This window comes from Piliocolobus tephrosceles, chromosome 1 (genome assembly GCF_002776525.5).
Source record: "Piliocolobus tephrosceles isolate RC106 chromosome 1, ASM277652v3, whole genome shotgun sequence".
Classification (NCBI taxonomy): Eukaryota; Metazoa; Chordata; class Mammalia; order Primates; family Cercopithecidae; genus Piliocolobus; species Piliocolobus tephrosceles.
In genome coordinates, this window is record NC_045434.1 from 53,577,241 (window position 1) to 53,591,298 (window position 14,058).

At 33.9% G+C, this 14,058-nt stretch overlaps 1 protein-coding gene across 4 annotated transcripts in view; it reads left to right on the forward strand.

The window, feature by feature from the left end:
• Window positions 1-14,058, forward strand: part of LOC111536909 (complement factor H-related protein 4) — an 84,131-nt gene that overhangs the window by 58,841 nt on the left and 11,232 nt on the right. The window contains exons 2-4 of one of the 4 annotated variants that reach the window (XM_026447988.1): window positions 1,220-1,414; window positions 11,985-12,167; window positions 13,756-13,932. The exons of 1 other annotated variant lie outside the window; for it this stretch is intronic. In XM_026447988.1, coding sequence (XP_026303773.1) covers window positions 1,220-1,414; window positions 11,985-12,167; window positions 13,756-13,932 — 555 coding nt within the window. Of the gene's footprint in view, window positions 1-1,216; window positions 1,415-11,984; window positions 12,168-13,755; window positions 13,933-14,058 lie in introns of all 4 variants that reach the window. 2 more of the 4 variants (XM_026447987.1, XM_023203401.2) reach the window with 2 other exon arrangements.

Consider the following 14,058-nt stretch of genomic DNA (forward strand, 5'->3'; position numbering starts at 1 on the left):
ATATTGTGCTTGTGTGTGTGGTGCATATGTTGGAATCTTTTATGTGTACTATAAGGTTTCTTGAACAATGATCACATTTCATAGAGAAACTGAATACTATTCTAGTATTACAAGTAGTAAATTATCTCTGAATCATCCCATGGAAATGGAAACTTTTTTTGGAAACATCAAGTATAAGCCTTATGATGACATAGTGCTTAAACATATATGTCAAATATTCAATATACATAAATTCCTCAATAAACTGCAATTATAGTATGCTAAAAATATTTTACATCCTAGCACTTTGGGAGGCCGAGACGGGCGGATCACGAGGTCAGGAGATCGAGACCATCCTGGCTAACCCGGTGAAACCCCGTCTCTACTAAAAATACAAAAAAAACTAGCCGGGTGAGGTGGCGAGCGCCTGTGGTCCCAGCTACTCAGGAGGCTGAGGCAGGAGAATGGCGTAAACCCGGGAGGCGGAGCTTGCAGTGAGCTGAGATCCGGGCACTGCACTCCAGCCTGGGCGACAGAGTGAGACTCAGTCTCAAAAAAAAAAAAAAAAAATTTACATAAAACATTAAAAACATTTTACTTTCTAATCGAAATTAAAAATAAATAAAAATGCTTATTATACTCTTAGATATTTAGATATTAAGAAATATTCCTAGTTCATTTTCCTGGTTAAATAAAGAATAGAAATCTTGTCTTAATAACTGGTTTGAGACACGAATTAGCAATATTATTTTGTTGTGTGATGTGATCAATGAGAAATTCCTGTGTTTCCCTGTAGTTTTTACATTCCTTCCAGTCGATGTTTTAAAATCCCCAAAAAACTACTATCTCCCACTATAGAGTTGGTCTGAGAAGAAAAGGCAGGGCTCTGATTTCTAATGGGATGGAACAGAAAGGAAAAGACATGAGCTGAATGGTAAAATAAGAGTTTTCATCTCTCAACCAGGAAGTTCACTAATCAACCAGGACTAGGAGATCTGTAATCATGGAGAGTACATTAAATAGGTCTGCAGTTTTCTTCAATCTTCATTAGCAAACAGCTCTTCACATATCTAGGTCATTGGAATTCTGTAACTTTTCTTTCTCTAAAACCCCTAATTCAATGAGCGTAATTACGCTAAGAAGAGAATATAATTCATTGATCAAAAATGTCATCTGTTGTATGATTGTCCGTTATAGTAAAACATTATTTATATTGTTTTTTGTTTTTTATTACAAGAAGCAAAACCTTGCGATTTTCCAGAAATTCAACATGGAGGTCTGTATTATGAGAGTAAGCATAGACCATACTTTCCAGTAGCTGCGGGAAAATCTTATTCCTATTACTGTGATGCAAATTTTGTGACTCCTTCAGGAAGTTACTGGGATTACATTCATTGCACACAAGATGGGTGGTCGCCAACAGTCCCATGCCTCAGTAAGTAAACCTCTTTACAATATGTGCATAAAACTTGAAAAGAGTGAGAGAAAAGCAAATAAACGATTATATTGTCTTATATAACAGAAATAGGACCAAAGGAAGAGTTACTCAAGCAAAAAGACCAAAATGGATCTTTTCTGTTATGAGATCTTCATGAAAATTACATGAGAAATAAATGTAGGAACTTTAGGAGAATACCTATATAATTTAAATATATTTTATCATAAAAACTAAGGTTAAGTAACATTGAATACTGACTTTTTTGTACAAACACTTAGTGCTAGCTTTAGTTTTTCCTGAGTTATACGTTAGTTTTGGGTATTGATGCAGTGTTATTTAAATATTCTAAAAATTATTTTAATATAGTATTTTGATCAAATTCATGTCTCTAATTTACCTTTAAATCATTTTATGGTCCTTAGGACAATGTATTTTCAATTATTTGGAGAATGGATATAATAAAAAATATGGAAGAACGTATTTACAGCTGGTCTCCTCCCAGATGCATTGGTGTCAGTTAGTCCACTTGTTTGAGATCCCAGTATGTCCGTAACTGTCTAAGATCTAGACATTTAACTGGAAAATTTTGTATATCAACTCTCAAGCTGAATTTATGTCTTTTTATTTTAAAACAGAAGCCTATCTAGTTCCCAGTTCCAAATGTGTCTGAACACATTTATAAGTTCTGGATAATTAGTGGATTCTGTCACTTAATAGGGTCAAGTAACAATAGAAATATAAGTCAGGGGCCGGGTGTGGTGGCTCACTCCTGTAAACCCAGCACTATGGGAGGCAGAGATGGGCAGATCACTTTTGGTAAGGAGTTCAAGACCAGCCTGGCCAACAGAGTGAAACCCCGTCTCCACTAAAACTACAAAAATTAGCCAGATGCGGTGGCACACGCCTGTAATCCCAGCTATCCAGGAGGTTGAGGTTGGAGAATGGCTTGAACCAGAGAGGCATAGGTTGCAGTGAGCCTAGACTGGACCATTACACTCCAGATTCGGTGAGAGGGCAAGACTCCATCTCAAAAAAAATATATATATATACACACACACACACACACACACACACACACACATATATATGTTATGAAGATCACAAAATACATTAAATACACATTGAAGTAACACTGCTTCAGTATTTATATCAAAGTGAATGCATTGATTTAAGTAGATTATAAAATTATAGCATTAATTAAAAAATACAACGCTTGCCCAGAGGTTACTTGTACGTCTTTCACATGCTTTAAATTAAGACTTATAATCATTTATAGCTGACTTTCACTTTTTAGGTAAAGGGGTCTCTGAAAGTTCTTTGTGTGTATTGTTTGCAATTTACAAAACATTTCATTGTAGAAACTATATGATAATTAGGATATAATAGGAATGAAGGGGAATGGGAATCTTCTTGCACATTCGTAGGAGCACTGTCCTCAACAACAGCCTAAACCTCTGAAAGAAAAGTCCCTTTTTCTCCTACCATAGGCACCAACTCTGTTATTAATCCACTTAACAAATATTGTTGTGTGTCAAGCACCTTTACAGGTATTGAAAATAAAATTGTTTATAAGAGAAACTGAACACTGTAGTTTAGAGGCTGGAGGAGATTAATAGAAAAGTAGGCAAGAATAGATCAGAAAACTCATGATTATGACAAATGCTATATTATAAATATGTATCATCTTTAACACGATTTCTTTTCCTTTCAGATATTAAAATTGGTTCACATTGATAATATATAAAGAACATATACATTACTAGTATACTAGAACTTATTTTTGCTATCTTGTTTGTCTTTTTCCTGCTTACATTTCCACATTTCTCTCAAACACCATGTCTATAAGGGTTTAAGACCCACTTAAGATGACAATCATTTTAAATTCCTGGAGACTAAAGATTTGCAAATTTATTTCCTTGTCTATGGTAGCAGTGTGCACTGTATCTTTGCCTGGGAAATGGCATTTGACTATGTGAGGTCTAAGATTTCTTAATAGCATCAAAAAGATTCAGGTTATTGCAAAGCAGCCAGAAACTCTTCCAAAAATTATAGGCAATTGAGAGTCTGCTAGATCTGCATTCCTCCTCAAGGTCTGCCAGAGCTCTGTTGACAGTCTCAAGGATTCTTTGCTTTTATTCTGCCTTTCCCTGTGTTTTTACTATTTTCTTTCAAAATTCATGGTTTATTTTAGGAACATGGATGTCTAGGAAACTTCCAGTTTTGCTGTTTTCAATTCGTTGACAAATATTTCATTGTTTTACCATATTGCCATGTTTTTACTTGTTCCCTTCTATAAAAGAAATATTCAACAAACACTTACTTTTTTCTCTACTTTTTCTATTTTAGGAACATGCTCAAAATCAGATATACAAGTTGAAAATGGATTTATTTCTGGATCTTCGACTACTTATATTTTAAATAAAGAAATACAATACAAATGTAAGCCAGGATATGCAACAGCAAATGGAAATTCTTCAGGATCAATTACATGTTTGCAAAATGGATGGTCAACACAACCAATTTGCATTAGTAAGTCATTTACATATTCCCATTCAGTTTCTGTCAACTTTGTTCCTCTCTTTGAGATGATAGTGTTTTACTTAAAAATATAGAAAACACTTTTAGGAGTAGAGATATAAATACTTCTAATATCATTTAACATTCTGTGCCAAACTAAGCCTTTTTGTATTTTTAAAGTAATGGCTACTTGGGAAGATGATCTTTCCGTCTCTTTAAATTCAATTTGCCTTTGCGTGAAAGCAATCCCATCAGGTACAGACTAGTTAGGGAGCTGCATGGGACTCTCAGCAAAATGTAATAGTTGTCAATAAAAACTTTGTTCTTTTCCCTTTCTTCGTATTTCAAAATTATCAACTGCTTGTATTGTATTCCTTGCTCACACTCAGCAAAGATGTACATGTCAGGGAAGGGATGAGTGCTTAATTCTGAGTTTCTGCCAGCATCAGGAAAATGAGACCTTAATAATTTGTATCAATGATGCAACTGAGGAGAACCAACTCAGAAAATTATTTCCAGCTTATAGTCTAGTACAGAGAAAACAAGTAAAGGAAAAGGGTAAGAGGGAGGGCTGAATGTTTACAAACCTCATACTTGGCAATGGATTCCTTACAACTAAAGTTCTCTAAAACATTCCCAACTTGTAATTATTTATTATTAAAGAGATTGCATAATGAACAATGGAAATCTTGCAGTGGCAAAAGTTGATCTTTTTTATCTTTCCTCTGTAGACATTCACAAAGATTTTTAAAGATAAATTATTTAATTAATTTATTTATTTATTTTGTTTTGTTTTGTTTTTTTGTTTTGTTTTGTTTTGTTTTGTTTTGTTTTTTGAGACGGAGTCTTGCTCTGTCGCCCGGGCTGGAGTGCAGTGGCCGAATCTCAGCTCACTGCAAGCTCCGCCTCCTGGGTTTACGCCATTCTCCTGCCTCAGCCTCCGGAGTAGCTGGGACTACAGGCGCCCGCCACCTCGCCAGGCTAGTTTTTTTGTATTTTTAGTAGAGACGGGATTTCACCGGGTTAGCCAGGATGGTCTCGATCTCCTGACCTCGTGATCCGCCCGTCTCGGTCTCCCAAAGTGGTGGGATTACAGGCTTGAGTCACCGCGCCCGGCCTATTTAATTTATTTTTAACATACATAATGATATATAATTTACATAGTGCAAAATCCACTTCATTTTCAAGTGTACAATTCAACTATTTTTAGCTATGAGATGAAATGGGAGGGACTACTGATACATAATAGAGCATGAATGAATCTCAAAACTATTAAGCTAAGTGAAGAAAAGAAAGGATACAATTAGAAAGTGATTATCTCAAAGTTACTCTGAGGTTTGGGAGCTCTAAAATATCAATTCCTACATTTCTAGAATACTGTTTTCAATTTCTATGCTTATCATGGGTTCTGCAAAAGACAAAGCTGCATAGTTTAATCTAATTTGACTCAGCTTTGATAAATGATTTAAGACCTGTAAAATAAAAGATAGTATGTTTTAAAAACTTCTATAGAACCTATATCCAATGAATATAATTTTAATCCAACATATACACCCTTACTGTCAGTAAATTGAGTACATAAATATGTACATTAACTTTTAAATTCACAAAATTTTATCATTTAAAATAATACATTATACTGATAAAGGTAGACTGTAATAACAGCCAATGAGATGTTCGCAAATAAAAATAGGTCTGACTAAATATTCTTAATATGTTTCTCATAGAATTTCAATGATGAGAAGGATCATATATAGGAAAATATATTTTTCTCTTCTAATTAACTATTACAGCACAAAGAAAACACTGGTTATCAAACTATTTTTAATAGTACTCAACTTATTAGCACACACTGATTGGTAAATTTTATTACTACAATGGGACTTTCTTAGTTGAATTGTATATCATATGGCATAAAAAAGCAAACCTCAATTTTATTTTGTTTCAGAACTTTGTGATATGCCAATTTTTGAGAATTCCAGAGCCAAGAGTAATGGCATGTGGTTTAAGCTCCATGACACATTGGACTATGAATGCTATGATGGATATGAAAGCAGATATGGAAACACCACAGGTTCCATAGTGTGTGGTGAAGATGGCTGGTCACATTTGCCTACATGCTATAGTAAGTATTTTATTCAAGTATTTCTTTTTACTAGAATTAAATAAATAAATTTAAAAAACATATATATGTATACGTACACATATATGTGTACGTATACATATATGTACATATTCATGTAGTCCTCATTTGAGTGTGAATTACCTTAAACCTTGAAAAAAAAAAAGAGGTTGAAAATGCAAATGTCTTCCTAAGACATCAAATAAGATACAGTTAAGAGTATATAAAAACTTTATTCAGAAAGTTTCCAATAAAACTGTTGATTTTTCCCTACATATAAAATATTCTTTTTTTCAGATTCTTCAGAAAAGTGTGGGCCTCCTCCACCTATTAGCAATGGAGATACCAAGCCCTTCCCGCAAAAAGTGTATCTGCCACAGTCAACAGTCGAGTACCAATGCCAGTCCTACTATAAATTTCAGGGTTCTCAATATGTAACTTGTAGTAATGGAGAGTGGTCAGAACCACCAAGATGCATATGTAAGTTCTTAATATTCCGGACCTGAGAAAATTAGAGTAATAAGTTTGATCTTTGCTTATTTATACTAAAATTTTTATGGGTTATTACCCTAGAACTGTGTTCACGAACAGCTATTCTGCTGAATGTTTGCCTTTCAGATCTTAATATATAAGTGTATAAGCTTGGAAAATTTCATGTAAACGATGACAAAGTTTCTTTTTTAAAACAGGAATGTTCAGAAACCTCAATTTGTTAATGGACACAATGAGTCTTCAAGAATGACATCCATTTATTGCAAACATCTGAAATATAACATCTCACCTTGACATCAATAACCATTTTCACATTATTAACACTTAGGTAAATAGTTTTCAAAGAGTTTTGCAAACACTGTTTTAAAACCATGAACTTGGAACCAACCCAAATGTCCAGGCCTAAATGATATACTAGGTAAAGAAAATGTGGCACATATACACAATGGAATATTATGCAGCCATATAAAAGGATGAGTTCATGTCACATGTTCTCACTTGTATGTGGGAGCTGAACAAGGAGAACAGGTGGACTCAGGGAGGGGAACATCACATACCAGGGTCTGTCCTAGGTTGGGGAGCTAGGGGAGAGATAGCATTAGGAGAAATACCTAATGTAGGTGATGGGTTGATGGGTGCAGCAAACCACCATGGCACATGTATTTCTATGTGAAGAAACTGCACGTTCTGCACATGTATCCTGAACTTAAAGTATAATAAAAACAATATGCTATTAACTAAAATCCTACTTGAAAACCTGAAATGCTTCCTGAGAGAGCACAGAGCTAGTTAACACTGAGAAGTTCTTTTTCTGATTATTGTTCTTTCTTACATTTTACCAGTATTTCTAGCAAGCAAGAAAGAAATTAACAGAAAGTTCAGCCATTTCCAAATCCCAATGGTTTCTGTTTTTACCTTCATCTCCTCTCCCCTGGTCCCAGAATGAAAATGAATACACTAAAAACCCCTCAAGTCTGTAATATAGGTATACTCTCAGAATTTTGTGCCACAAATCCTATGAACTTGAAGTAATACAATTCAAAATATGAGCCACAATAATTATGGTAACAATAATAACACCTAAAAGTAAGTTTGCCACCAATTTCTACTAGCCTATGAGGTATAGCCCTGGGATACCCATCAGGCCTTGCATATCAGATAACCTATTCCTATCACAGCTCTTAAACTATAAACTCATGAGTTTTTCAAGTGCTTGAGTTCCTAAGTACAGGATGATACAAGCAGTTCTTTTCGGTGATATAACTCATTTCCTTTATTTTGCTGCTATGCTACCTTTTACCTTTTATATTGACTGATGATGCTGATATTTTGGCTGATCATATGATGGGCTAAACCTTAATTATTATCCCTATTTATGTATCCACTTCTGTAGATGATCATGTCTAAGTCTGGGCTCCAAACCATACAAGTGGCAAGACTGCAGAGGAAAATTAGTATCCTCAAATCAAAATAGTTTACAAGTATTTTCAAACTTGATTTCATAGGAAAAATTAAGTGTTAGGTTTCAGAGATGAATTCTGAGTCTTAAATTTGATTGACTGAGATGGACACTCCTAAGATGCATTTCACAGCAAAAGCATTACCTCTTCTCACAATCAAGAACAGGAAAGGATTATAATTATCTGAAGACATAAGATCAGTTCCATGATACAAGCAAGACTTTCTTTTTTTTTTTTTTTTTTTTTTTTTTTGAGACGGAGTCTCGCTCTGTCGCCCAGGCTGGAGTGCAGTGGCCAGATCTCAGCTCACTGCAAGCTCTGCCTCCCGGGTTTACGCCATTCTCCTGCCTCAGCCTCCTGAGTAGCTGGGACTACAGGCGCCCGCCACCTCGCCCGGCTAGTTTTTTGTATTTTTTAGTAGAGACGGGGTTTCACCGGTTAGCCAGGATGGTCTTGATCTCCTGACCTTGTGATCTGCCCGTCTCGGCCTCCCAAAGTGCTGGGATTACAGGCTTGAGCCACCGCGCCCAGCCACAAGCAAGACTTTCAGTCTTCAAAACTAAAGAAGCAAAGAGCATTCAAGCAGAGAATTCTAGGGAAAAAGGCAACCTTATGGAAAATATTACATATACATATGGCATATTACAGCAATGAGGAAAACTTAAACAGGCAGCAGGAAACTTTAGCAAGTTTTGAAAAATATGTTTGGAGAAGTATTTAGTGCTCAAATGCTTATTTTTGAATTGTAAGCAGCCCCTGAATGTATTGAAGAGCTCTTAAAAATTTTTGGATTTCAGAAGTGCTATGTAGTATGTTAAGAAATTTATTTAAGTAAGTGCTTGTAAGATGTATTAAAATATGATTTGCGGAAATTTCTAAAGAAATACCAATGTTAATAAGGGCTAAACTTGAGAAGAGAAGAGAAGTGAATGACATCATCAAAAATGGAAAGCTTACCATGGAAGAATTGAGCTTAATACCTAAGGTATGGGTTGATAGATGGTGCAAAACACCATGGCACACTTTTACCTATGTAACAAACCTTCATATCCTACACAAGTATCCCGGAACTTAAAAAATAAATATAAAAATTTTTTACAAAATCTAAAAGAAAACGAGCTAGGCACAGTTGCTCCCACCTATAATCCCAGCACTTTGGGAGGCCGAAGCTGGTGGATCACCTGAGGTCAGGAGTTCAAGACCAGCCTGACCAACATGGTAAAACCCTGTGTCTACTAAAATTACAAAAATTAGATGGGCATGGTGGTATTTGCCCATAGTGCCAGCTACTCAGGAGGCTGAGGCAGGAGAATTGCTTGAACCTGGGAGACGGAGGTTGCAGTGAGCTGAGATCGCACCACTGCAGCCTGGGCAATAGAGCGAAATTTTGTCTCAAAAAAAAAAAAAAAAAAAAAAGAAAAGAAAAGAAAAAACCCTTTATGTGGAAAGTAACATAATCAAAACAGTCATCTCTTATATCATTGTCTGTTACAGTGAAACATTATTTATACTATTTTTATTTTTTGTTACAAGTAATGAAACCTTGTGAGTTTCCAGAAATTCAACATGGAGGTCTGTATTATGAGACTATGCGTAGATCATACTTTCCAGTAGCTGCGGGAAAATCTTACTCCTATTACTGTGATGCAAATTTTGTGACTCCTTCAGGAAGTTACTGGGATTACATTCATTGCACACAAGATGGGTGGTTGCCAACAGTCCCATGCCTCAGTGAGTAAACCTCTTTACAACAATATGTGCATAAAACTTGTAAAGAATGGAGAGAGAAGAGCAAATAAATGATTACATTGTCTTATATGACAGAAATGGTACCAAGGGAAGAGTTATCCAAGCAAAAAGACCAAAATGGATCTTTTCTGTTATGAGATCTTCATGAAAATCACATGAGAAATAAATATAGGAATTTTATGAGAACACCTATGTAATTTATACATATTTTATCATGAAAATGAAAGATAAGTAACATTGAATACTGACTTTTTTGTACAAACATTTAGTAGTAGCTTTGTCCTTCAGTTATACATTATTTTGGGGTATTGATGCAGTCTTATTTAAATATTCTAAACATTATTTTAATATACTATTTTGATTAAATTCATGTTTCTAATTTACTTTTTAATCATTTTATGGTCTTTAGGACAATGTATTCTCAGTTATTTGGAGAATGGATATAACACGAAATATGAAGGAACATATTGACAGGGTCAATCTGTAGAAGTTGAAGTCTGTCCTGACTACGATCTTCCAAATGTGCAGACCACAGTTTCATGTACAGAGGATGATTGGTCTCCTCCTCCCAGATGCATTCGTGGCAGTTAGTCCACTCATTTGAGATCCCAGTATGTCCGTAACTGTCTAAGATTCTAGACCTTTAACGGGAAAATTTTGTGTATCAATTCTCAAGCTAAATATATATCTTTTTTATTTTTAAGTAGAAGCCTAGCTAGTTTTCAGTTCCAAATGTGTATGAATACATTTATAATTTCTGGATAATGAGTGGATTCTGTCACTTAATAGTCAAGTAATAGAAATATATATTATGAATAGCACAAAATAAATAAAATACAGATGAAAGTAACATTGCTTCAGTATTTATATTGAAATTGTGCTAAATGCATTGATTTAAGTAGATTATGAAATTATAGCATTAATTAAACAATAAATATAATGCTTGCTCAAAGGTCACTTGTACATCTCTCACAATTATATGACATCTATTGTTATAGTTAGTGCTCTGTTGCTTTAAATTAAGACTCATCTTCTGTTATAGCTGACTTTCAGTTTTTAGGTAAAGGGTCTCTGAAAGTTGTTTGTGTGCATCACTTGCAATTTGCAAAACATTCCGTTATAGAAACCGTATGATAATTATGATATAATTGACATGGAAGACAATGGAAATCATCTTACACCTTTGTAGGAGCAACTGTACTCAACAATAGCCTAAGTCTCTGAAAGAAAAGTCCCTTTTTCTCCTACCATAGGCACCAACTCTATCATTAATGCACTTAATAAATATTGTGGTGTGTCAAGCGCTTTATAGATATGAAAATAAAATTATTTACAAGAGAAACTGAACACTGTAGTTTAGAGGTTAGAGGAGATTAATAGAAAAGTAGGCAAGAATAGATCAGAAAGCTCATGATTATGACAAATGCTGTATTATAAATATTTATCATCTTTAACATGATTTCTTTTTCTTTCAGATAGTAAAATTAGTCCATTTACATTTTTTTATTACTAACTGAAAAGGAACATACACATTACTAATATCTTAGAACATATACATCACTAAAATAATTACTACTCATGCATAAACACATTAGTAACATATAGAACATATACAATAATATATGAAGAACATATACATTACTAATATATTAGAACTCATTTTCACTATCTTGTTTGTTTGTTTTTTTCCTGCTTACATTTCCACATTTCTCTCAAACACCATGTCTATATGGGTGTAAGACCCACTTAAGATGACAATCATTTTAATTTCCTGGAGACTAAAGATTTGCAAATTTATTTCCTTGTCTATGGTAGCAGTGTGTACTGTATCTTTGCCTGAGAAATGGCGTATGACTGTATGAAGTCTAAGATATCTTAATAGCATCAAAAAGATTCAGGTTATTGCAAAGCAGCCAGAAACTTTTCCAAAAAATCATAGGGAATTGAGAGTCTGCTAGATCTGCATTCCTCCTCAAGGTCTGCCAGAGCTCTGTTGACAGTCTCAAGGATTCTTTGCTTTTATTCTGCCTTTCCCTGTGTTTTTACTATTTTCTTTCAAAATTCATGGTTTATTTTAGGAACATGGATGTCTAGGAAACTTCCAGTTTTGCTGTTTTCAATTCGTTGACAAATATTTCATTGTTTTACCATATTGCCATGTTTTCACTTGTTCCCTTCTATAAAAGAAGTATTCAACAAATTTTTTTTTCTCTACTTTTTCTATTAGGAACATGCTCAAAATCAGATATACAAGTTGAAAATGGATTTATTTCTGAATCTTCTTCTATTTATATTTTAAATAAAGAAATGCAATATAAATGTAAGCCAGGATATGCAACAGCAGATGGAAATTCTTCAGGCTCAATTACATGTTTGCAAAATGGATGGTCAACACAACCAATTTGCATTAGTAAGTCATTTACATATTCCCATTCAGTTTCTGTCAACTTTGTTCCTCTCTTTGAGATGATAGTGTTTTACTTAAAAATATAGAAAACACTTTTAGGAGTAAAGAGATATAAATACTTCTAATATCATTTAACATACTGTGCCAAACTAAGCCTTTTTTGCCTTTTTAGAGTAATGGCTACTTGGGAAGATGATCCTTCCATCTCTTTAAATTCAACTTGTCTTTGCGTAAAAGCAATCCCATCAGGTACAGACTAGTTAGGGAGCTGCATGGGACTCTCAGCAAAATGTAATAGTTGTCAATAAAAACTTTATTCTTTCCCCTTTCTTCGTATTTCAAAATTATCAACTGCTTGTATTGTATTCCTTGCTCACACTCAGCAAAGATGTACATGTCAGGGAAGGGATGAGTGCTTAATTCTGAGTTTCTGCTAGCATCAGGAGAATCAGACCTTAATAATTTGTATCAATGATGCAACTGAGGAGAACCAACTCAGAAAATTATTTCCAGCTTATAGTCTAGTACAGAGAAAACAAGTAAAGGAAAAGGGTAAGAGGGAGGGCTGAATGTTTACAAACCTCATACTTGGCAATGGATTCCTTACAACTGAAGTTCTCTAAAACATTCCCAACTTGCAATTACTTATTATTAAAGAGATTGCATAATGAACAATGGAAATCTCGTGGTGGCAAAAGTTGATCTTTTTTGTCTTTCCTCTGTAGACATTCACAAAGATTTTTAAAGATAAAATATTTAATTTATTTTTAACACACATATTGATATATAATTTACATAGTGCAAAATCCACTTCATTTTCTAGTGCACAATTCAACTATTTTTAGCTATGAGATGAATTGGAAGGGACTACTGATACGTAATAGGGCATGGATGAATCTCAAAAGTATTAAGCTAAGTGAAAAAAAGAAAGGATACAATTAGAAAGTGATTATCTCAAAGTTACTCTGAGGTTTGGAAGCTATAAAATATCAATTCCTACATTTCTAGAATACTGTTTTCAATTTCTGTGCTTATCATGGGCTCTGTGTAAAGAAAAGCTGTATACTTCAATCTAATTTGACTCAACTTTGATAAATGATCTACTATAAGACTTGTAAAATAAAAGATAGTATGTTTTAAAAACTTTTATAGAACCTATTATCCACTGAATATAATTTTAATCCAACATATACACCAATACTGTGAGTAAATTGAGTACATAAATACATACATTAACTTTTAAATTCACAAAATTTTATTGTCTTTAAAATAATACATTATAGTGATAAAGGTAGACTGTAATAACAGCCAATGAGATGTTCTCAAATAAAAATAGGTCTAACTAAATATTGTTAATATGTTTTTCATAGAATTTAAATGATGAGAAGGATATATAGAGGGAAATATATTTTTCTCTTCTAATTAACTGTTACAGCACAAAGAAAGCACTGATTGTCGAGCTATTTTTTAATAGTGCTCAATTTATTACCACACACTGATTGGTAAATTTTATTCCTATAATGAAACTTTCTTAGTTGAATTGTACATCATATGGCATAGAAAAGCAATCCTCAATTTTATTTTGTTTTAGAACTTTGTGATATGCCAGTTTTTGAGAATTCCAGAGCCAAGAGTAATGGCATGTGGTTTAAGCTCCATGACACATTGGACTATGAATGCTATGATGGATATGAAAGCAGATATGGAAACACCACAGGTTCCATAGTGTGTGGTGAAGATGGCTGGTCGCATTTGCCTACATGCTATAGTAAGTATTTTATTCAAGTATTTATTTTTACTAGAATTAAATAAATAAATTTAAAAAAACATACATATGTATACTTACGCATATATGTGTACGTATACATATATGTACATATTCATGTAGTCCTCA